The following is a 25,717-nucleotide window of genomic DNA, read 5'->3' as shown; positions in this document are numbered from 1 at the left end:
TGGGGACAAGAGTGAGACGGAAGGTCTTGTTTGAAGGTCATTGTTCAATGTAGAGTGTTTCACAATGTGTTTGTGAAATAGGAAGTGTTTATAGATATCTGGGCCAGATGCTGGCAAATGGGTCAGATTGGGATGTCTGATTGGCATGGATGATTTCAACCAAAGTATCTGTTTCTGTGCTGTGTAGCTCTATGACTCTCTAAGTAGAAGCTGATTCTGTTGACTTTGACTTGACAACCTGTCTTGTTTTGTTTCCTTGCAGTGGGAAGAGGTGAGTGGCTATGATGAAAACCTCAATACCATCCGTACCTACCAGGTCTGCAACGTCTTTGAGTCCAACCAAAACAACTGGCTGTGGACCACTTTCATAAACCGCAAAGGTGCCCATCGCATCTATGTGGAGATGAGATTCACTGTGCGAGACTGCAGCAGCATACCCAATGTCCCAGGTTCCTGTAAAGAAACCTTCAACCTGTACTATTACGAGACTGACTCGGGGCTGACTGTGCAAGGTGCAGCACTGTGGACCGAAATGCCGTACCTCAAAGTGGACACCATCGCCGCAGATGAGAGCTTTTCCCAGGTGGACTTTGGCGGCAGGCTGATGAAGGTCAACACTGAGATCCGCAGCTTTGGCCCACTGAGCAAGAATGGCTTCTACCTGGCATTTCAGGACTATGGCGCCTGCATGTCTCTTCTCTCCGTCCGAGTTTTCTTCAAGAAATGCCCGAGTGTCATCCAGAACTATGCCACCTTTGCTGAGACCATGACGGGCACAGAGAGCACCTCACTGGTCATCGCCAAGGGCACCTGTGTGGAGAATGCTGAGGAGGTCGACGTGCCCATCAAACTGTACTGCAATGGCGATGGAGAGTGGATGGTGCCAATTGGGAGCTGCACCTGCAAGGCAGGCTTTGAGCCAGAAAAGGGGATGGCATGTAAAGGTAAGATCTTCCCATGTGCACAGGTGGGGCGGGAATGGGAGGGCAAGGGAAAAGCAGTGCAGAGCTTCCCTTGGCAAATCTCTCTCTGTGCCCTTTTGGGATTTTTGCATTTAATTCATGTGTTACTGGACCTGATGGGAGAAGGGAGGTTTATTTCTTTGAACATTGATATTGGGCAAAGAACTTGGAGTGGGTTAGAGTGGCAGTGCTCAGTATCTTTTAGTGATGTAAAACCGAATGGTGTGCAATGAAGATTTGATTCAATGAAAGGCAAGAATCTGGGGAAGAAGTAGGGTACTGAGCCTCTGGACTACAGATATGTGCTCCATACATTGTGATTTCCAATCTGCATAAGTTTCGTTCACTGTAATTCTACCCTGTGACTCCTCCTACATCATTACTCCAGCATGTGTCTCACTGTAGAGCACAGCTGTGGGGTTTCTAGAACAGCCATATGGCTAGCCAGAGCATGTTACACAGAGACAGAAACCCTATTGGGACCACATGCAAATTTTAAATGCAACACTGAGCAAGTTAGACACTACGGTGTAGAAAATCTGATCCTGGATGACCCCCATCCTGAGTTAGGGTCCAGTCAGGTAAATTCCAAAATTGATACTCATGGACTGGGACTGGATAAATTATTGGATTTGTATAAAAGGCTAACTTGATTTTATGCTGTCCCATGTGAGAGGAGTTTAAATAGATGGTAGCCAGAATGCCCACAGCAGGCTACCTCCACCCTTCTTATGTTTGTAGTGGAAGGCTGCTGCCAACTGAGTCATTAATTAATACCCAGCACTGCTCTTATTCATCCATGGACAGGCAGGTATGGCACTATGCAAGGAGCACAACTTGCAAGAGTTTCTTGCGTTCTCCCAAGAGGATCCCTCACTCAAGGATACTTGGTGATTGAGGGACAGGACATCGGGAAGGAGAGGGTGAAGATGCCACCCCTGCCCTTGTTGCCGAGCCCTGCTTCCATGATATTTAGCCATTGAGTCGTAGAGTTATACAGCACGGAACAGACCCTTCAGTCCAATTTGACTGTTGACCAGATATCCTCAACTAATCGAATCCCAATTTCCAGCATTTGGCCCATATCCCAACATTTGGCCCATATCCCTCTAAATCCTTCCTATTCATGTACCCATCCAGATGCTAGAGAAATTCCTGCCAACATTATTCAACCTTTGCTCCTGGGGCCCTCTGGTCAGTGTCGTAATGGTCACCACCTCCCCCAGTGTTATTGTTGAACGGAAAAGTTACCAGTCTTGGATTGGCCAATAGCTCTCTGCAAAGACCCACCACACCTTGCCCATGGTGCCTGTAGTCTGTCCAGCCAGTTGCTCAAACCAATCCAAGAATGCATTTCTTGTTTGCCTGAGGTGATGTATAACCTATTGTTTTGTTGGAAGAATTTGAAGCTGCACAAATCATAATTGGACATCTTTCAACTAACAGCAAGGTATGATTCCAGTGAAAGGAGAAAAGTACAGTAAGTGAGGTTGCTATACTGGATGAAAATATTACCGGCATATGTTGGTTAGGTTTAAAGACTAAATTAGGCTAAAGGTAAGCTTGTAAATGGAGTGAGGCGAAGTGACGAATCTGTTATTATGCTGTTCTGCCCTTCATACATTTGTCAGGTTGTACACAGTTATGCAAGTATTGCTTTTTTTTTAATGCATTCACTTGGCAGACAGAAACTCTTTGTACCTTTCAGTTGACTTGACAGTTATCACATACTGTAATTATGCCCTCCAGCTGACAGACTTGCTTTAAGAGCACTTTGTGAGCCATTTTGACGTGGTTTTTTTATATCGGGCATGCTCAGCCCAAATGAAGTCCTTTGCACATCAACCCCCCACCCCCACCCCCACCCCCTCCTTCCCAACCTTCCCTCTCCCAATGCAAATTGAGTCTGTCTCTGTCATGCAGGGAGAGAGAGAGAGAGAGAGACTTTCACGCCACATTGTGGTCTTAAAACATACCAAATAAATTGGTCCCTGCAAACTCGTTTGTGTGTGGAGCTTGTTGATTTGAGAATGCATTTTCATGTTTTAAGTATGTAACAAGCCATCAGCTTCAATTACCATACCAGAGCCTCCCAGTTTCAAAGCACTCCAGAATTGCATTTTTCACTGGGGTTGGGTGGGGCAGGTGAAGCTGGTGAGTGCACAAACATGAAAGAATTTGAACAAATGGTAAATATTAGAAGAAAGAAGGTCATGGGGACAAATGGGGTTATTCAGCCTCTTGAGCCTGTTTCTCCATATCATTTGATTATTGCTGACTCCAAAATCCATTACCTTAGGATCCTGACAGTGCAGAAAGAGGCCATTTGGCCCATTGAGTCTGCACCGACCCTTGGAAGAGCATCCCACTCAGATCTAGCCCCCCACTCTATTCCAATACCCTGCATTTACCATGGCTAATTCGCCCTGCCTGTTCTTCCTTGGACACTACAGGAAGTTTAGCACAGCCAATCCACTTCACGCACAAATCTTTGAAATGTTGGAGGAAACCAGAGCACCAGTAGGAAACCCACAGAGACACCGGGAAAATGGGTAAATGCCACACAGACAGTCACCCGAGGCTGGAATCGGACCCGGGTCCCTGGTGCAATGAGGCAGCAGTGCTAACCATTGTGCCGTACCTACTTTTAATCACCCTTTCTTCAATATCCTTGAAACCACTTATCAATCAAAATCTGTCAATCATAGTCCATGAAAGATGCAATTACCCTCTCCCCTTAAAATGTCCATCATTCTTTCAGGAAAAGAATTTCACTATCTTGTATGATAAAAGTGATTCCTGATCTTTGTCCTGAATGGCAAGCTCACTTTTGAAAGTTAGACTTCACATTCTGGATGTCATCACTAATTAGAGTAGTGTTTCTGTTTATACCTATTCAATCGTTTTTATCTTGTCAGATACCTCTCCACTCAATCTTCTAAACTCCAGGGAAAACAAGCCAAGTTTATACAAACTGTCCTCATAGTTTAAGCCATGTTGATATTCTGGCAAATCTATCTTTACTTCTTGCAGGACCTGGAAATACATCCTGTGAGCACAGTACTTAGAGTCATAGAGATGTACAGCACGGAAACAGACCCTTCGGTCCAACCTGTCCATGCCGATCAGATATCCCAACCCAAACTACTCCCACCTGCCAACACCCGACCCATATCCCTCTAAACCCTTCCTGTTCATACACCCATCCAGAAGCCTTTTAAATGTTGCAATTGTACCAGCCTGCACCACTTCCTCAGGCAGCTCATTCCATACACGTACCACCCCCTGTGTGAAAAAGTTGCCCCTTAGGTCTCTTTTATATTTTTCCCCTCTCACCCTAAACCTATGCCCTCTTGTTCTGGACTCCCCCACCCCAGGGAAAAGACTTTGTCTATTTATCCTATCCATGCCCCTCATGATTTTATAAACCTCTGTAAGGTTACCCCTCAGCCTCTAAAGCTCTAGGGAAAACAGCCCCAGCCTATTCAACCTCTCCCTATAGCTCAAATCCTCCAACCCTGGCAACATACTTGAGATAGGTTCTTGCCAGGTTTGTGCCTTCTTGACATATAGTTCAAGAATTGTGTTAGCCATTTTATTGTTCCATCTAAGTACCCAAACTTCAACAGTCACTTCCAAGCCATATGACCTCTTAACACCTAAAGTATAAAGGCAGCAGATACATGGGAACACTATTACCTGTGAGTTCCCCTACAAGCCACTCACCATCATGACATGGCAATATATGACCGTTCCTTCACGTTGCTGGGTCAAAATTGTGGAACTCACTCCCTAACAGCATTCTGGGTCTAGCTCACTACCACCTTTTCAAGGGCAATTAGGATTCCAAAATCAATGCTGGCTTAACCATTAATGCTCATATCCTCATTAGGAAGGTTAAAAAAATGCTTACACGAGTATTTAAATCTCCTAGTCCTTGATTTGATTTGATGTATTGTCATGTGTACCTAATTACAGTGAAAAGCTATGTTTGCGATCTGTACAGGCAGATCATAAGAAGTGAGAACGTACAGATCAAAGGACGAAAATGACCTTGGACAGAGTGAGGTATACAGGTTACACTGCACAGGACATGCACTAGACAAGATCAATATTAACAAGATTGACATTATTTGATGTTAGAGGATCTATTCATCAGTCTAATAATGGCTGGGAAGAAACTGTTCTTTGTGTGTGTGTGTGTGTGTGTGTGTGTGTGTGTGTGTGTGTGTGTGTGTGTGTGTGTGACTGACAGCAGAGGTCGTAGGATCACCAGGATGGGAGGAGTCTTTGATGATGTTGGCAGCCTTTCCGCAGCAATGGGATGTGTAAATGGAGTCCATGGATGGGAGGTTAACTTCTATCTGGGCTGTGCATACAACCTTCTCTAGTTTCTTAACAGAGCAATTGCCGTACCAGGCCATTATGCACCCAGACAGTATGCTTTCTTTGGTGCACCTGTAATTTGATTTGATGAGGGTTGGTGAGGGTCCTTACTGACATGCCAAATTGCCAGAACCACCTGAGAAGAAGAGTGTGATGTGCCTTCTTGACCATTGCATCTTTGTGGGAATTCCATGTGGGAAGTTGGTTCTTGTCACTCCTTGTCCCTTGACGGTCTCTGCCCTCTGAACTCCACTCCGTTGATGCAGATGGGGGTGTGTTCTCATGCTTTCTTTCTGAAGTCAATGATCAGTTCTTTCGTTTTTCTGACATTGAGAGAGAGGTTGTTATTGTTGCACCACATCACCAAGCCCTCTATCTCCTGCCACAGTTTCTGGTATCTCCATAATGAAGAAAACATTCTGATGCATTTTTCCCAGATGCAAAGTGAATGCCCTTACACCACATCATATTAAATATTATGAGGTACACTTAGTGTGTCCTTAGACAGTCCACAAAAGCAAAATGTTGTAGATGTTGAAAGCCTACTGTTCAACATAGAACATAGAACATAGAAGAATACAGCACAGTACAGGCCCTTTGGCCCTCGATGTTGCGCCGATCCAAGCCCACCTAACCTATACTAACCCACTATCCTCCATATACCTATCCAATGCCCGCTTAAATGCCCATAAAGAGGGAGAGTCCACCACTGCTGCTGGCAGGGCATTCCATGAACTTACGACTCGCTGAGTGAAGAACCTACCCCTAACTTCAGTCCTATATCTACCCCCCCTTAATTTAAAGCTATGCCCCCTTGTAATACCCGACTCCATACGCGGGAAAAGGTTCACACTGTCAACCCTATCTAACCCCCTAATCATCTTGTACACCTCAATCAAGTCACCCCTAAACCTTCTTTTCTCTAATGAAACAGGAAATGTTGCAAATATTCAGCAGTTCAGTCAACATCTGTGGAAGGAGAAATGCACATAACCATTTCAGGTTATCCCAGAGTCCTTGATCCCAAATAGCTTGTCTCTAGCTCTTTCCCAAGATCCTATAGATCCTGTCTTTCAGCCCGTTCTTTTCACACTTAACACTATTTTGTCTTCCCTTGCCCAGATTTGTCCAATCCATGTTCTTGACGCTTTCAATTCCCTGCTCTAATTTTGAGGTTTCCTGGTTCTAACCTTCTCACTGAAAATGTTCAACTTCTCCAGACCTCCATCCCCCATTAGGATGGACCGAGGACTCTCCACATCTTCCTTGATTGGAGGTCCAACCAATCCCAATCGACTGCCAACAATTTTTGCATGGTTGAAGGTGTTCCTGTATTGTACATCTTCCTTAACATTGCTTCCATATCGAGGTGTTCCGCTGTGTGAGCCTGTATGTTGCCTCGCTATATTAGTGTGATATATGAAACATTGTTTGTTTCTGTTCTACTCAGGTCCCCTGTTTCACCTCTTGTCCAATACATTGATGTCTACATTACTCTAGATTGTAAATTTTCCCAAACTGCTTCCAATTTCTCCTCCTCTCGCCTTCTTGCAGTCAATCTTTGACTGTTTTATTCTGCCTTCTTTTCATGAAATGATAGAACAAAGTGTTTTCTGAGGATGAGGATGAAGATAACAATGAATCTGAACAAATTATATTGGTCACAAACAGTTTTAGTTTGTGATCAATGTGTTAATCTTAAACTCCTTTAATTGAACCATGTTAGATAGTATTGGTGCTTTGATAGTACATTACATAGAACATAGAACAGTACAGCACAGAACAGGCCCTTCAGCCCACGATGTTGTGCCGACCATTGATCCTCATGTATGCACCCTCAAATTTCTGTGGCCATATGCATGTCCAGGAGTCTCTTAAATGTCCCCAATGACCTTGCTTCCACAACTGCTGCTGGCAACGCATTCCATGCTCTCACAACTCTCTGTGTAAAGAACCCACCTCTGACATCCCCTCTATACTTTCCTCCAACCAGCTTAAAACTATGACCCCTCGTGTTAGTCATTTCTGCCCTGGGAAATAGTCTCTGGCTAACGACTCTATCTATGCCTCTCATTATCTTGTACACCTCAATTAGGTCCCCTCTCCTCCTCCTTTTCTCCAATGAAAAAACATTGGTTATTTAACATTGATTATTTAATGTGTTTTCTTGATTTGGTAAGTGGTTGAGGATGAATACTAAGATTAAGGAACATAAAAATATCACTTGATTTTGTTTGGTGACGATGACAACACTTTGAAGTCACTAAAGAAAATTATGCATCCACATAAAATAGCTGGAGTGGACAATTATGTAAGTACTGATAAAGTTTTCAATGAACTATCTGGGGCAGCACGGTAGCTCGGTGGTTAACATTGTTGTCTCATAGCACCAGGGACCCAGGTTCGATTCCAGTCTCGGGCGACTGTCTGTGTGGAGTTTGCACATTCTCCCCATGTCTGCGTGGGTTTCCTCCAGGTGCTCCGGTTTCCCCCCACACTATAAAGATGTGCCAGTCGCGTGAATTGGCAATGGTGTAGATAGTGGAGATGCAGTGATGGTAAACCTGTTGAATGCTAAGGGGTGGTAGGTAGATTGTCACTTATTTGTGATGGTCATAACCTGGCATTTGTGTGCCGCAAATATTGCGTGCCACTTGTCAGCCCACGCCTGGATATTGTCCAGATCTTGTTGGATTTAAACATAGAGTCTGAGGAGTTGTATTTAATCATGGAGTCAGGTACTCTTCAGTATCTGAGAAGTCACGAGTCATGCTAAACATTTTGCAATCATCGATGGACATCCCCACTTCTGATGGAGAAAAGGTCATTGATGAAGCAACTGAAGATGGTTGAGCTGAGGACACTACTCTGAGGAACTCTTGTAGAGTTGTTCTGGAGCTGAGATGACTGACCTCCAACAACCACGACCATCTTCCTATGTCAGGTATGACTTCAACCATTAGAGGGTTTAACCCCAGTGCCCATTGATTCCAGTTTTGCTCAGGCTCCTTGATGTCACACTCAGTTGTATGCAGCCTTGATGTCAAGGGCTGTCACCCTCACCACACCTCTGGAATTCAGTTCGTTTGTTCATGTTTGGATGAAGGCTGTAATAAGTTCAGGAGTTGAGTGGCCCTGGTAGAATCCAAGCTGGGCATCCCTGAGTAGGTTATTGCTGAATAAGTGCTGCTTGATAACACTGTTGATGACACCTTTCATCACTTTACTGATCTTAGAGAGTAGACTGAAGGGGTGGTTGGATTTGTCCTGCTTTTACATACAGGACATAGGTAATTTTCCACATTATTAAGTAGAAAACAGTGTTGTAATGAACTGGAGCCACTTGGCTGGGGGAGTGGCAAGTTCTGGAGCACAAATCTTTGGTACTATTGCTGGAATGATGTCAGGGCCCTTAGTCTTTGCAGTATCTAGTGTCTCCAATGGTTTCTTGATATCACAATGGACAATAGACAATAGGTGCAGGAGTAGGCCATTCTGCCCTTCGAGCCTGCACCATCATTCATTATGATCATGGCTGATCATCCTCAATCAGTATCCTGTTCCTGCCTTAACTCCATAACCCTTGATTCCACTATCTTTGAGAGTTCTATCCAACCCTTTCTTAAACGAATCCAGAGACTGGGCCTCCACTGCTTTCTGGGGCAGAGCATTCCACACACCCACCACTCTCTGGGTGAAGAAGTTTCTCCTCAGCTCTGTCCTAAATGGCCTACCCCTTATCTTTAAGCTGTGTCCTCTGGTTCGGGACTCACCCATCAGCGGAAACATGTTTCCTGCCTCCAGAGTGCCCAATCCTTTAATAATCTTATATGTCTCAATCAGATCCCCTCTCAGTCTTCTAAACTCAAGGGTATACAAGCCCAGTCGCTCCAGTCTTTCAGTGTAAGGTAATCCCGCCTTTCCAGGAATTGACCTTGTGAATCTACGCTGCACTCCCTCAATAGCCAGAATGTCTTTCCTCAAATTTGGAGACTAGAATTGCGCACAATATTCCAGGTGCGATCTCACCAGGGCCCTGTACAGCTGCAGAAGAACCTCTTTGCTTCTATACTCAATCCCTCTTGTTATGGAGGCCAGCATGCAATTAGCCTTCTTCACCACCTGCTGTACCTGCATGCTTACCTTCATTGACTGGTGTACAAGAACACCCAGATCTCTCTGTACTGCCCCTTTACCTAAATTGATTCCATTTAGTTAGTAATCTGCCTTCCTGTTCTTGCCACCAAAGTGGATAACCATACATTTATCCACATTAAACTGCATCTGCCATGCATCTGTCCACTCACCTAACCTCTCCAGGTCACCCTGTAATCTCCTAACATCCTCCTCACATTTCACCCTGCCACCCAGCTTAGTATCATCAGCAAATTTGCTAATGTTACTATTAATACCATCTTCTATATCATTAATATGTATTGTAAAAAGCTGCGGTCCCAGCATTGATCCCTGCAGTACCCCACTGGTCACCACCTGCCATTCCGAAAGGGAGCCGTTTATCACTACTCTTTATTTCCTGTCAGCCAACCAATTTTCAATCCAAGTCAGTACTTTGCCCCCAATACCATGCCCGGTACGGTGGCACAGTGGTTAGCACTGCTGCCTCACAGCGCCAAAGACCCGGGTTCAATTCCCGACTCAGGCGACTGACTGTGTGGAGTTTGCACATTCTCCCCGTGTCTGCGTGGGTTTCCTCCGGGTGCTCCGGTTTCCTCCCACAGTCCAAAGATGTGCAGGTCAGGTGAATTGGCCATGCTAAATTGCCCGTAGTTAGGTAAAGGGGTAAATGTAGGGGAATGGGTGGGTTGCGCTTCGGCGGGTCGGTGTGGACCTTGTTGGGCTGAAGGGCCTGTTTCCACACTGTAAGTAATCTAATCTAATCTAATCCAATCTAATTTTGCTCACTAACCTGCTATGTGGGACTTTATCAAAGGCTTTCTGAAAGTCCAGGTACACTACATCCACTGGATCTCCCTTGTCCATCTTCAAAGTTACATCCTCAAAAAATTCCAGAAGATTAGTCAAGCATGATATCCCCTTCATAAATCCAAGCTGATTCTGACCTATCCTGTTACTGTTATCCAGATGTGTCATAATTTCATCCTTTATAATTGACTCCTGCATCTTTCCCACCACTGAGGTCAGACTAACTGGTCTATCACGTGGAGTGAATCGAATTGGCTTGCCATATAAGGCAAAAGCTATACTAGTTGCTTAGGCTTTTGAAGAGCGATTGGGTGATACACGTGCTCGAGTGGACTCCCCCACAGCCGGAAGAATAATTTTACAAATCTTTTTGGTTTTTTTGGTCGCATGTTCATGGAGAGTGCAGACTAATCAACCTTAAAATCATCTTTCTGCAGATTGTTGTTTCTGAAATTGCCACAGAGACAACAATCCCTACAGTGTGGAAACAGGCCATTCGGCTCACTGAGTCCACACTGACCCTCTGAAGAGTGTCCCCCCTGTAACCCTGCATTTTCCGTGTCTAATCTACCCAACCTGCACATCTTTGGACTGTGAGCAGAAGCCAGAACACCTGGGGAAACTCCATGCAGAGACAAGGCAAGTGTGTAAACTCATACAGGCAGTTGGCCAAGGGTGGATTTGAATGCAGGTCCCTGATACTGTGCTAACTACTGAGCCACTGTGCAACTCCATAGGAAGCTATGAAAACTGAAAGCAAAGTGTCTTTGTCTAGAAAAATGCTTTGAACGTGTGTCATTTTTTGATGCACTGGAAACAGATTGTGTTCAACTAAAATCTGACACCACAAGGGTTTATAGGTATTTAAAAGGCAAACTTACAGACATCTTCCTGATAGAATGTACTCTTAAAAAAAGTTTAGAATAGAATTTGAAATTGTGATTAGGGTTTGGAAAATATTAGTTAGGTTCACATTTGGCAGAAAAGATGGATTTCAGTTTTCAGTTTTGTGAAGATCTGACTTTTTATGATCAGACGAGGTCAGAAACTTATTTTTTTCACAGCATTTCTAGGAAATCATGTGATTTTAGTTATGTAATTAGCAAGCCCCCGAACACATCATTGTTTACTGTTTGATGTACATTTTTTACAACCTGGAAGGAAGTCTCTGAGAAACAGGCCATTTAGAGAGCAGAGCTTGGACAGCTGTTTGCAGTTGGGGCAGGGGACACATCCGAGGGTGCTCGGATGAAATGTCCAGAAGCAGAGGTTTATGGAAGTTTCAGAGAGTAAGGCATCCTACAAAGTTGTTATAGACATCAATTTAAGGAACCCATGTTAAGTAATAATAGAGCTAAGTTAACAGTTTGTTTAAAAATCTATAGGAGAGACGTTATTGAAGAAAATAGCCTTGGGTGAAGCACAGGAATTTTCTGAAAGGAAAACTGACTACAAACTTGCTAGCTGACAAGGGACATTTTGCATCAAGATAGGGTTGACAATTCCCTGAGTTTTGAATGTTGTAAGTTTATTAAGGGTTGCCAGTGTTGGTTGAGTGAGAGGGAGAAGCTGAGCAGACTGGGGCTATTTTCCCTGGAGCGTCAGAGGCTGAGGGATGACCTTATAGAGGTTTATAAAATCATGAGGGGCATGGATAGATAGGGTAACTAGACAAGGTCTTTTTCCCAGGGTAAGGGAGTCCAAAACTAGAGGGCATAGGTTTTAGTTGACAGGGGAAAGACTTAAAAGAGACCTAAGGGGCAACTTTTTCATGCAGAGGGTGATGCGTGCATGGAGCAAACTCAGGGAGCTGCTAGAGGAAGTGGTGGAGACCGGTACAATTACAACATTTAAACAACATCTGGATGGGATTATGAATAGGAAGGGATATGGGCCAAATGCTGGCAAATGCGACTAGATTTATTTAGGATATCTGGTCGGCATGGATGAGTTGGACCAAAGGGTCTGTTTCGGTGCTGTATATCTCTATGACCCTCTGAGTCAAAGACTTTCTTTATGACATTTGCAATTAATTTTTCCTAATAGTTATTGTATCATACAATACTTTCTTTTGTTTTTTTCAGTGTAATGAACTTCTGTATTATTTTATTGAAAGTACACTGATAGACTCTTTTGACAATGTTGACTGACAGCTCACCATCGTAAATAAAAATTAAACTTGATTCTTATCAAGCCTGGTTTCAGTCAGGAGTCTAACTTGTCCAGTATTATCACTGGCTGGGTTTGTCACAAATTTTGGGTGAGATTTGTGAGAGTGTTAAATATACTGGTGTAAATGTTAATCAAAGCAGATCTGGTATAGTTTAAAATCAACAACACTAATTCAGATTGTTACTCCCACACTGATTAACCATACTAGGTCATCAAAAAATAATGATTTTCTGTCGGAAGAAGAGACAGAACCTGATTAGTTAGTTGAACTTGTTAAGCTCTCATACTCGACTAGTTTTGATGCAGCAGAGGTAAGAACTAAAATGAAACACTCTAAAGTCAAGATGTATCATAGATGAAAAAATAAATAAATCTGGGTAAATGAATACTTGAATTCCCATCCATGGGTGACCTAGAGAAAACAAAACTAATTATTTTCAATAATGTCCTCACATGCTAACCTTCCTGGTGCATACTCAAGTGCAGTTTTCAAAATAGTTCTGATGGATGAAACTGAGAAGCATCCTTTTGCTTAGGAAGCTCACAACACGGAAAGGGTTGTTAAAAACACTTTGTCGACTGAAACACTAGATATGATAGAGTCAATAAATATAGGATGTGATTTGTCAAATATTTTGCGACATCCTGTACAATGGGCACACTGAAGATAAAGTTCAGGTTGAATTTTAAGTATATGGGACGATATACACTTGATGACAAGTGTGAGTAAGAAAGATTATGGATTGACCATGCCGGCTTGAAAGAAATGCTGGAGACAACAGAAATGTCTAAAATTAAATGGATGGTTGCAAATCATTAACTGTCTGATTGTTTTATGAAAAGAATGCATGTATTCAGAATGTATTTGGGTACAGCGAGAGTGTTATCTTGCAATGCAATGATTTGTACAGGACATGGGTGTTTTTGATTTAATTTGTTTTAAAATGTTGATTGTGCAAATAAACTCTTTATTTTTACTTAGCGTAAGAGAAGACAACCAGCTATATGATTTGTGTTCATAACGGGGAACTCACTTGTGCCCCTTATGAAGACAAAAGAAACAGGAGCAAGAGTGACCATATGTCTGATTGAGCCTGTTCTGACATTCAAAACAGTTGTTGGTGACCTTTGGTTTCAGTTCCACTTTCCTGTCTGCTTCCCATATCCCTTGATTCCCTATAAAATGCTGCCTATCACAAATTTGATTACATTCAGTGACAAAGCATCCACAACCTTCTGGAGTCAAGAATTCCAAAAGATTTGCAACACTTTGAGTGATGAAATTTCACAAACCTAAAAAGTCTATCCCTATCCTTCCTTGTACACACTGATAAAACCTTAAGTTGTCTCGGGACTGTGACTTGAAAGAAGGTCTGGGATTTACATATTAATGAATTGAAACCTGCAACCCATTCTAAGTGATTAAAGACTTAACAACAATCTAGGTTTGTTCAATACATTTCATCAGTTGTAAGACACTTTGATCTTTTACTATAAATTCTGTGTCCTATGATCCTACCCCAATAGTTACCTGATGAAGGAGCAGTGCTCCGAAAGCTTGTACTTCCAAATAAACCTGTTGGGCTATAACCTGGCGCTGTGTGATTTTTAATTTTGTCTGCCCCAGTCCAACACCAGTGCCTCCACATTATCCCTATCCTGCAAATGTGTCTACATCTTCAAGATTTCACACCCAGGGAAAACAACTTCTCAATATCGATCCTGTCAAACTCGGTAAGAATTTTGAATGTTTCAATGAAATCTTCTCTCATTCTTCAAAATCCCAGAGACCACAAATAGAAATGGACTGAAACTGTGTTTAAGTTCGGAGGCACAGCTTGTAATGTGCATCTTATAAATGCTTTAAAAAGTCAATAAAGAGTGGCACAAGTTCTATCCCCCACTACTTAGCTTTCTTGAGAAAGTCTTGGGTGTCTGAAGGTGAGAATGATGGTGGGTGTAAGGGATGGATGATAGAATGGGAATTGGGATGATCATGATCACATTCGTGTCAGACACGGTGCAATTAGTAGTATTGCAGGAAGAGGATGCTATGTGAAGGTGCATTCACTGATATTGGCCACCCATTTGCAGTCATTAAGCCTCTTGCAGCACTGCTGTTTAAGTCGAAAGTCTGAGAAACGACTTACCTGGTCCCTGTGCAAAATAATCAGTGTATGAATTTGATGCTCTGACAGTCTCAGTTTGGATTTATATGGAATGGGTCAGGAACTGGAACCACTGAATTATCCCAGGTAGGGCAATATCTTTTTGTGTATTCAAACACATAGGATAAACAGGAAGACAGCTAACGATCCGCATCCATGAACACCAACTAGCCACGAAACGACATGACCAGCTATTCTTAGTAGCCACACACTCAGATGACAAGCAACATGAGTTCAACTGGGACAACACTACGATTATAGGACAAGCCAAACAGAGAACAGCCAGGGAATTCCTAGAGGCATGGCACTCATTCACAGATTCAATCAATAAGCACATCGACCTGGACCCAATATACCGACCACTGCAACGGACAGCTGGAACTGACAACCGGAAGCGGCAGATTCAAACCACAAATGCCGGAGGAAAGATCACAGAAGCGCTTCACAGGAGGCTCCCAAACACTGAGGATGTCACCTAGATAGGGGACAAAACGTCTGCAACACAAATTCCCAGCTCGGTGAACAGAACCACAACATCAAACACAACAGTTAAGTTATGCACCAATATCCCTGGTACAGTAAGTGTGGTAGATGACTGGCTGGCCTGGTTTGGTGGGGGGATTAATTGCAGAATTGATTATACCTTGGTAAAATACTTTATTTCTCTCTGTGCAACAGGCAGATATTGTTACAATCTGAATGCAGCACTAACGCTGTACTGCACCAAAACACCGACCGAGATTATTGGCTTTTCCCTGTGCCCCAATAAGTATTTAAGCATTTATTGTGGGGGAATTGGTTAATTTTTGTCACAGTGAAGTGGATGGAGAGGCAGGATTGTAACTCTTAACTCAGGCACGTTGCCCGGCCCAGGTGCAGTAAACAGGTTAATACTATTCACAGATCAAGTGTAAAGACAACAGAAACCACTGCTCCAGAATAAATATGGCCCTCAACAGGAATTATGGACTCAGAGTGCCACTAACTCACTTGCTGCTGCTGTACACTGTGTAGATGCAGTTCAGTACCAGTGTGACTATTCTTGCACTGTTAAGCCACATCCCATTAATACAAAGTGGTGGCAAGTCAAACATGTTTATTGCAGGACTGTAAACACATTAAAATGTCCACCTGTTAAAGTAATAGGAATTGGCAAGTGTGAGGCGCTCGGTGGAGAGGAACGAATAGAAAGAGTGTAAATGGCAGAGCAGGACTGCCTTTTTGCATTGAAGATGTCCCTGGGTTAATCACTCCTGACAGGACCTTTATTCATTGTACATTACTAATCTGGATGAGGATCCCCAGTATCAATTCAGAAGAATGTGTTTTATCTTCTCAGCGTCTTTGTTGATTTGAAAAATAGCCATTTGACATCCAGGGCAGAACTCCCCGCTGAATGAACGATATAGTCCAGAGAAATGGAAAGAGAAACTGAGACCTCAGTGGCAATTATGGGTGTTGGGTAGTGTGCAGTGCTTTGCAAGAAAGAGTTACAGATGTAAGAATTAAGTGCAAAAATAGGCCACTTGGCTCCTCAATCCTGCTTCACCATTCAATGACATCATTGCTAATCTGTCTGTGTTTTGCATTTCATTCTCTCATCCAACTCCGATAATCTTTGATTCCCTGTCTAACAAGGACCTGTCTATCTCCACAAAAATATTCAGTGACCCTGCATCCAGTACCTTCTGAGGCAGCATTCCAACGATGCATGGCCTTCTCAGAGGGAAAACAAAAATCCCCAATGTCTGACCTGAAAAGGTAACTTTAAAACTATTCTGGTCTTACCCACATGTTGTATGTCTGTATGTGTATCTACAAGATGCACTCCAGAGATTTACCAAAGATCCCCAGACAGTATCTTCCAATGCCACTACAGCTTCCAAGTAGATGGATAAGGACAGCAAGATATATGGGAACATCATCACCTGCAAGTTCTCTTCCAAGCCACTCACCATCCTGACTTGGGAATGTATTGCCTGGGTAGGGGGTGGGGGTGGGGGATGTTGGTGGGGAGTATGATGCAAACCAAGGAATGGTGAAGGGAATGGTCCTCGTGGAAGGCAGAGAGGGGTGGAGAGGGAAAGATGTTCTTGATGGTGGGGTCTTGCTGGAGTTGGCAGAAGTGTTTGAGGTTGATCCATTGGATGTGAAGACTGATGGTGTGAAAGGTGAGACCCTGTCTTTATTACGTTTGGGGGTGAAAGGTTTAGAGCAGTGGAATGGAGAATGGAGGAGGTGCAGTGGTGGACCGTCCAGATGACAGAGCGGGGGAAGCCTGTGTTCAAAATAGGTGAACATCTGGGATGCTTGAGAGTGGAATATCTCTGGAGATGGAAATTAAGAGGTCAAGAAAGGGGAGGGAGGCGTCCGAGATAGACTAAGTGAATTTAAGGGCTGGGTGGACGTTGTTGGCAAAGTCGATGAACTGCTCCAGTTCAACCCGTTGCAGGCCCCTGCGCCGACGCAGTCATTGATGTAACGGCGGAAGAGTTGGGCACATTGCCTGTGTAGGTACTGAAAGGGTCTGTTCTACATAGCCGACAAAGAGGCAGATGTAGTTGGGGTCCATCTGAGTGCCCATGGCCACCCCCCTGGATTTAGAGGAAATGGGAAGAGTCAAAGAAAAAGTTATTGAGTGTGAGGACCAGTTCGGTGAGGCAGAAAAGAGTATTGGTAGGGGGTGACTGGATGGGTCTGTTGGAGAGGAAGAAGCTGAGGGCCTGAAGGCCATCCTTGTGGGATATGGATGTGTATAAGGACTATAAGTCCATAGTGAAGAGAAAGCGCTGGGGGCCGGAGAGCTGGAAGTTACTGAAGAGCTGGTGGGTGTGTCCTGGATGTAGGTGGGAAGTGGCTGGACCAAGGGGGAGAGGGTGGAGTTGAGTTAGGGAGAATGAGTTCTGTGGGGCAGGAGCATAAGGAGACAGTGGATCGGCTGGGGTAGTGGGTTTGTGGATCTTGGGGAGCAGGAACCTGGGTTTCTGGATTAACAGTTCAAGGGATAATTCCACTAGGTAATCTCCTCCCCATTTATCGGACTCGAAATGTAAACCTCCTGTTCCTTCTCCGCAGATACTGAGTTCTCCAGTACTTTTTTATTTTGGATTTTCAGAATCTGTGGTACTTTGCTTTTATTATGGAGGTGTCTGATCCTGCTGTTCTTTGAAATAGCACCAGGGGATCTTTCACATCCAGCCAAGCAAACTTTATCAGAGAGATGGCATTTCTGACAGTGCAGCACTCTTTCAGAGTGACGTTGCAGCTTCAGTCTTAACTCTTTTGTTACAGGGAGTTGTGATTTGGAAGCAGCTGTGCTATACCAGAAACATAAAATCCCTACAATCAATCCAGAGACCATTTGGCCCATCAAGTCTGCATGACACTCCGAAGAGCATCTTACCCAAATCAAACTCCATCCTATCCTTGTAACCCCATATTTCCCATGACTGACCCACCTAGCCTGCACATCCTGGACGCTTTGGGCCATTTAGTGTGGCCAATCCACCCTACCCTGTACATCTTTTGACTGAGGGAGGAAATCAGGGCGCCTGAGGAAACCCAGGGAGAGTGTACAAATTCCACACAGACAGTCACCCGCGGCTGGAATCAAACCTGGGTTCCTGGTGCTGTGAGGCAGCAGTGCTGACCATTGAGCCACCATGCCTCCCTGAGTCACAGGCTGCCACAAAGTGGAGTTGTACTATGTCTTGGGGAGTATGCAGAACCGTCCTCCTTTTACTTTTGCACTTTGTTGCACCCGGGCTCACTTGAAACCGTATAGCAGGTGGTCTGCCGTATTCTCAATCCAGGATGTGTTGGCGAGCGGGGCTGGGGGATGGAGAGGCTGAGATTCGATCAATAATTTATGCCATGAATGCTAAGCTTTCAGGGAAGTCAAAACACATTGTGATTCTTCCCTCCTTCTAGGCTGAATGAAACATAATTAACGAGCTATAATTAGTGCGAGCTCTGAATGGTGGATAGAAATAGTGCGTGGAAACGAAGAAAAGGTAAGTGTTGGCTTTCTGGAGAGAGGAAAGGCAATCTGAAAAGCCATCTGACACATTCTCAGCAAAACATTTGAGGCTGTGAAGGGGCCCTGTACAGACAAAACCCACTCAGAGTGCTGTAGACAAATAAAGCAGCTGTCATGCAGTGAGAGACCTAGATTCAGTCATTCACTCTACTGCCATTCAACTGAGGGGGGATTGTTTTGCAAAAGACGCTTCATCTGACCACCCTCCTCCTCAGCAGTTACTGCCTGAGACATGCATATTATGTGAGAGTTTCCACTATTTTGAACCGTGTGTGCTAGGATGGTGGGAGTAACTTCATAATTCCTCATTCTTTGTTTCTGGATCTTTGTTAGTGAATTCACTTGCCCCCCCCCCCCCAACACAAATCAAATAAGCGGCATACACCTTGGTGCCTGGCACACAGGTCATTGGGGGTACTGATGCAGGAAGATACAGCTTCCCACAGGGAGAGCAGGCTCAATGAGATTCCTCTTCGTGTTTGATTAAAGGATTAAACACTCGAGATAAGAAATAACTATTCGGGTCATCTCATCTCTATTACCCTGTATTCCCACTGAACTGTGCTGCTCCTCACCATTGCAGCCAGCATTTTAACAGAACCCTTTGGTTTTTGGCAACATGTGCTCTGTTATTCTCAGCATTTTTCTTTCTTCGAATGAAGCTCCATCATTTATTTTCCACTGACACTCATTAATTCCCCATTCCTTAGCCCTATAGTTTTCTCCACGATTGCTCTGCCTTTCTGGTTTACCAGCTGCTCCCAGTCCCTCAGTAACTCCTGTTCCCCTCCCGCTCGGTGGTTCAGCTCAATCTATTGAATTGCAGCCTGCTGCCTCAGGAAGATGTTTCACCAGCGTTTGCACAAGGGTGCATCAGGGAGGGATTGAGGTCTGTTTTTATCACTGAGCTGCGGTTTGATTGGTGTCTGCTCATTCAATGCTTCCCATTCTGAGTGCAGGCTCCCCAAGACAAGAAAGCATTAATAAGATTCAAGTATGCAAACGACAGGACACTAATCACGGTTTCAGCTCCTACTGAATTGTAAACCAAAGTGTATAATGTGTGTCAGACATGCCTGCGAGAGTGAGATCGGCCTCTATAAAGTGAAGGAGCTCTGTCAGGGATGTTGGCTTAAAGGAAACCAAAAACATAATAGCAGGGGCAGCAGTAGACCCTCAAGCATGTTCTGAAATGGTATAAAATTTTGATCTTCTATCTCAGCCTTCCCTTTCTGCACTATCCTTTGTTCCTTCATGCATCCAAAAATATGCCAACAACAAGTTATATTTTTATATCACCTTTTGAAATGTTAAAACATCTGGGGGTAGCATAAAACAAAATTTGATACACTGTCAGACGGAAGATATTCGGTCAGATAACTAAACACTTAAGTTGTAGGTTTTTGGCCTGTAGGAAGAACATGAAGTAGATACACGGAGAGGATTAAGGAGAGAAATTCAGAGCTTAGCATTCCTTAACAAGCCTTCATTATCCCCCAGCAACTAAAAGCACAGTTGTCGAAGGTGGAGCAATTAAAATTGAGAGTGCACAGGGGGCCAGATTTGAGGGGTGGGAAACCTTAGAAGGTTATGGAGGCAATCGCAAGTAAAGTAATTAGGAGGGGAGGGGGCATGGAACTATTTGAAAGCAAGGGTGTAAATTTAAAAACTAAGGCATTGCTTGACTTGGGGGCCAGTATTGGTCAGTGAATACAGGCCTGATGGTGAGCATGGCACTTGGCCTGTGTTAAGACACAGGGGGCAGAGTTTTGCTGGAATAAAGTCAATATCAGTCACTGAAACAAACAAAAACAGAAATTGCTGGGGAAGCTTGGCCATTGAAGCATCTGTGGAGGGAGAAACAGAGCTAACATTTCGAGCCCAGTGACCCTTCCTCAGAACCCACTATCAGTCTCTGTCTTGAACATATTCCATGACTGAGCATCCACAGCTCTTTAGGGATGGAAAATTCCAAAGATTCACAATATTTAGAGTGAACGAATTTCTCCTCATCTCAGTCCTAAATGGCCAGCCTCTTATTTTGGAATCATGACCATCATGTCCTTAACTCACCTGAACTCAACTGAGGGAAATGCCCTGTCAGGTCCATTCAGGACTTTACAAAATTCAAGAAGATTACCTCCTATTTTTCTGATATCCAGGGGCTCTCGGACTACTCCTCCTCCTTCTTATGGAGTTATAGAGATGCACAACATGGAGACCTTTTGGTCCAACTCGTCCGTGCCAACCAGACTTCCTAAATTAATCTTGTCCCATCTGCCAGAATTTGGCCCATATCCCACTAAACCCTTCCTATTCATATACCCATCCAGATGCCTTTTACAGGTGGTAATTGTACCAACCTCCACCACTTCATCTGGCAGCTCATTCCATACACACATCACCCTCTGTGTGAAAAGGTTGCTCCTTATGTCCATTTTAAATCTTTCCCCATCACCTTAAACTTATGTCCTCTAGTTTTGGACTCCCGTACACTGGGGAAAAGAATTTAGAATTAGAATTCCTGCAGTGTGGAAACAGGCTATTTGCCCCAACATGTCCACACTGACCCTCCGAACAGTATACCACCCAGACTCATTCCCTTACATTTACTCCTGACTCATACACCTAACCCACACATCCCTGAACACTACGGGCAATTTAGCATGGCCAATTCACCTTACCTGCACATCTTTGGACTGTGGGAGGAAACTGGAGCAAACCCACGCAGACACTGGAAGAATGTGCAAACTCCACACAATCACCTGAGGGCTGGAATTGAACCTGGGTCCCTCATGCTGTGAGGCAGCAGTGCTAACCGCTGAGTCACCCCAAACTTGGCTATTCATCCTGTCTATGCCCCTCATGATTTTATAAACCTCACAGCGCCTGAGACCCGGGTTCAATTCCCGCCTCAGGCGACTGACTGTGTGGAGTTTGCACATTCTCCCCGTGTCTGCGTGGGTTTCCTCCGGGTGCTCCGGTTTCCTCCCACAGTCACAAAGATGTGCAGGTCAGGTGAATTGGCCATGCTAAATTGCCCGTAGTGTTAGGTAAGGGGTAAATGTAGGGGCATGGGTGGGTTGCGCTTCGGCGGGTCGGTGTGGACTTGTTGGGCCGAAGGGCCTGTTTCCACACTGTAATCTAATCTAATCTAATCTAATCTATAAGGTCATGCCTCAGCCTCCGACACTTCAGGGAAAACAGCCCAACTTATTCAGCCTTATTTAGGTCAAACCCTTCAACTCAGACAACATCCTTGTAAATCTTTTCTGCACCCTTTCAAGTTTTACAACATATTTCCTATAGCAGGGAGACCAGAACTGAATGCAGTATTCCAAAAGTGGAGATATTCATTGAAATAAATATTCATTATGTTTCCTATAAAAAAGTATACCCGTCCTTGGCACAGAAATTAAAACCACATGCAGTACTCCACATGTATTAGACCTTGGAGACACTACAATTGCAGTAAAGCTCTTTGCTCCAATACCTCTAACCCTTTGTAATAAAGGCTAATGTAACATTTACTTTCCCAATTACTTGCTGTATTTGCCTGTTAACTCTCCGTAATTCTTGTTCATGGACATCCTGAACCCTCCAAATTGTAGCATTTCCCTCAGTGACTCACCATTTTAAAAATATTTTGTTTCTCTATTTTATCTACTGAAGTGGATAACTTAATCTTTCTCCCTGGGCTATTCCAAGTTCTTATCCAATCAGAAGCCTGTCAAAGTTTATTGCAACCTTTTTGAATCCTCCTCACAACTTACCTTCCCACCTAAGCTTTATATTATCAGCAAAGTTGGATATATTGCAGAGTGGATTGTAAACAGCTAATGTGGATTCTAAATAGGTAAGAGCCAAATAGTGGGCTTTTTCCTACTCTGTTTTCTGTCAATTAATTAATCCTCAATAATTTTCCTAAATTTATGAGTACTAGGTTTGTGCAGTAAACCACTTGTGTGGCACCCTATTGAATGTTCTTTTTTTCTAAATCTAAATACACTCTGTCCACTAATTCTCCTTTATCTACCCTTCTTGTTACAACTTCAGAAGACATAAATGGAATTCCCAAATGTCATTTTTCTTACATAATTTTGAATTGACTCTGATTAAACATGTTATGATTTCCTAATTGCCCCGGTAACATGTCTCTAATGTAGATTTCCATGATTTCCCTATGACTTTGATTGTTCCTGGCTTTCACTCTCCATCCTTTCTTGAATGATGACATTTTGCTTCATACCTCGTGATCAATTGATAATATTCTAGAATCTGAAACAAATCGCTACCTCTGTAGTCAGTACCCTCTTTGTAAACCTCACGTATAGACCATCAGTCCTGGGATTACTTGACTTCCAGTCTCCTTAATCTCACTAGCAATAATATTAACATCCTTAAATTCCTAATTTTCATTGGACTTTTGAATAGACATTCAGTAAATATCACATGCTCATCATCAAACCTTCCAGCGACTGGCTTGACAGCAAGAGAACTCTCTAAAGGTTTATGATTAATCGCAAGTAGTGTCCACCTCTATCAACTTTCTTCTTTTGCATTAAAAACAAGTATCAAAGATAAAATCTGGGAGTGTTACGGCACTTCCGGTCGCAGTGCAGTCTGATTCTTGCTCAGTCAGCGCACCAGGGGAGCCTACGAGGGTCTGCAGCCGGCAGTACCAAGTGACACGATTCTTCTATTTGACCAAAATGTTACTGAGGGAAACTGCAGGGAGAAAAGGCCATCTGCCATTGAAGTCCAAGGTTCAGTGAGGTCCTGTCAATGTGGAGCCTGTCAATGTTAATGGATGGCTAATTAGGAGAGTGTGAGGAGTGGAATGGCTTAACTGTCACACCAACTATTCCATCAACACATTGACAATGAGAGCATGAGGGGTGCCAAGACAAAGAATGCGGGAGGGTCAGAATCTGAAAACAATGTCAGTAATAATGAAGAGACTTTAAGGTTTTCATCACAATGGAAGACGTTAGCATTACATTCACATTTAAGGATGGGTGGCTTTAGGTATAAATGAAGAGGCTGGCTTTTGTGAGAGAAATCTTGATGTTTTGGATAAATATTGATTTTCATCATGCTCTCCCCGATTTTGGTTTTTGTTAGGTATTCAAATTGTTTGTCTTTGAGGTTAATTGAATGAGCCTTTGATTTCCTTGCATGTAGTAATTAAACAATATCTGTGCACTTTAATGTTATGACTGTATTAAATGGGTGGATTTAACACCAAAACAGACTGTGAAAACCAGTCCCTCCCTGTCTCATAAATCCACATGTAGTCGGCGGGGATGGAATTTACTTTCAGGACTGAAAGAGGCACAATGGCCATCAAAACTAAGAGCAAGATATCCCTGAGAGGCTTTTTACAGACAGCAGTCGGCACTTTAAAAAGGCAGAAACCACCATTCCTGCTGAATGGGAAATAACTTGCTCTCTTATCATTTTCAAAATCTCAAATATCAAAGTAGTGTTTGAGGGGCTGATAATGCACACCAGCTCTGTGGTATCCAACTCTCCAAAAAGACTTCACAAAAACCCAGCTCATTTGTTTTATGTTAAAGTTAACCCGGGCCACATCATCCAATCACCCAATTAGCACACAGTTAGTAGTAATCACTGCCCACTGGAGCAGTGTGACAAAAACAAACACAAAGGAAAATGTAAGAGAGGTGGGAAAGAAAATGGTGTTGATGGGATGATAATGCACTTCAGTGCCTATGGTGTCCACTTCTTCAACAAAAGTAATATAACCACCTAACACTACATTCTGCATTCTAGCAATATATTCTGCATTCTGTTCACACTATATTCTGCATTCTTTTCTATTGTCCTGATGTTCTTATGTAAAGTGTGATTTGTCTGGTTAGCATGCTATACAATACTTTTCACTGTATCTTGGTACATGTGACAATAATACATCAAGTCAAATTGAATCAAATGAGCGAAAGACCCAAAGAGCAAATTATCAGGGGCAGTGTAACTAAACTAAAATCACAAAGGGGAAGAAGTAAAATAGGGAATAAATCAAAATGGTGGAGAAAATAATACACCCCTGAGTCCACTAAGAACCCAGAACCAGCACAAAAGTTTTTAATTTGAGAAGCACAATGATGTTGAAGGGTTGTTGGAGTGAAGGAAGTTGCAGAGGAAACACTAGGTGGGTCAATGGTATGAGCATTAGGTATAATCTCAATGGGCTCTCTCATGGCTGTGATCACTGTTGCATGTCAGTCTCTCAATTTTCCACACTCTATACCTACTCTGATGCCTGGCTCAGGTACCTCATCTCCTCTAAACTTAGGACAACCTTCCTCCCATCCTTTCTTACAAACTTGGCTTAGCTTTTTCCAAGTTGAGCATCAAGGAATACTTGGACTGAAGAATGGCAGTGTCCCCTCCTCGTTTCGGCCGGGGTGTCTTCACTCAGATCCCTAACACAGCAGATGCTACAGTCAGAAGAAGGGGAAAATAATGAGACCTTTAGCTCAGTGCTTTGTCCAAAGTCAGATTTATCTAAATAGCAAGGCCCTGGGAAAAGCTGTTGTATACGTTCTCAAGCTGTGCAATTTAGCCTCCTAATATAGAAACATGTTTGTGCAGATTATGGCATTTGCTATCCCCTCTGTCTGTACTGCAACTCGGGACCAATCACTAATCCCCAAATCGCAGCATGCTGCAAGTGTTTCATTTCTGGTGCTGACTGCTGGTCAGAGTCAACAGGGAATAGTCTTCAGAAATTAATTCAGGCTTTTTATCGCTGGGAACACTGAAGTCTTATTGATTTTATTTTGGTAGAAGCTGATTAAATACTGCATTTATTGCTTCAAGGGCAACCCACTGACATAGAGTGCAAAGAAAAATTATTTGTGGGTCTAGATTCCTGTTGCCTTTTTCATTCCAAATTCCAAAATTCAATGTGTCCATTCATATGCTTCATTTGTCAGGACTGAGGGAGTGCTGCACTGTCAGAGGGTCAGTACTGAGAGACTGCTGCACTGTCAGAAGACCAGTACCGAGGGAATGCCGCT

General features: G+C 43.4%; 1 protein-coding gene across 3 annotated transcripts in view; it reads left to right on the top strand.

The window, feature by feature from the left end:
• The window catches only part of LOC122555678 (ephrin type-B receptor 1), a 505,782-nt gene that overhangs the window by 183,807 nt on the left and 296,258 nt on the right, over positions 1-25,717 (top strand). For all 3 annotated transcript variants that reach the window (XR_015759253.1, XR_015759252.1, XM_087993907.1), the window contains exon 3: positions 263-944. Coding sequence is in view for 1 of the 3 variants with exons in the window: in XM_087993907.1 (XP_087850033.1) it covers positions 263-944 (682 nt within the window). In the remaining 2 variants the exon portion in view is untranslated. The remainder of the gene's footprint in view (positions 1-262; positions 945-25,717) is intronic.

The sequence above is a fragment of the Chiloscyllium plagiosum genome, unplaced genomic scaffold (assembly GCF_037043375.1).
Source record: "Chiloscyllium plagiosum isolate Xiang-an unplaced genomic scaffold, Cpla_swu_hap1 HiC_scaffold_13, whole genome shotgun sequence".
Taxonomy (NCBI): Eukaryota; Metazoa; Chordata; class Chondrichthyes; order Orectolobiformes; family Hemiscylliidae; genus Chiloscyllium; species Chiloscyllium plagiosum.
This window is presented reverse-complemented; position numbering and strand designations above follow the sequence as displayed.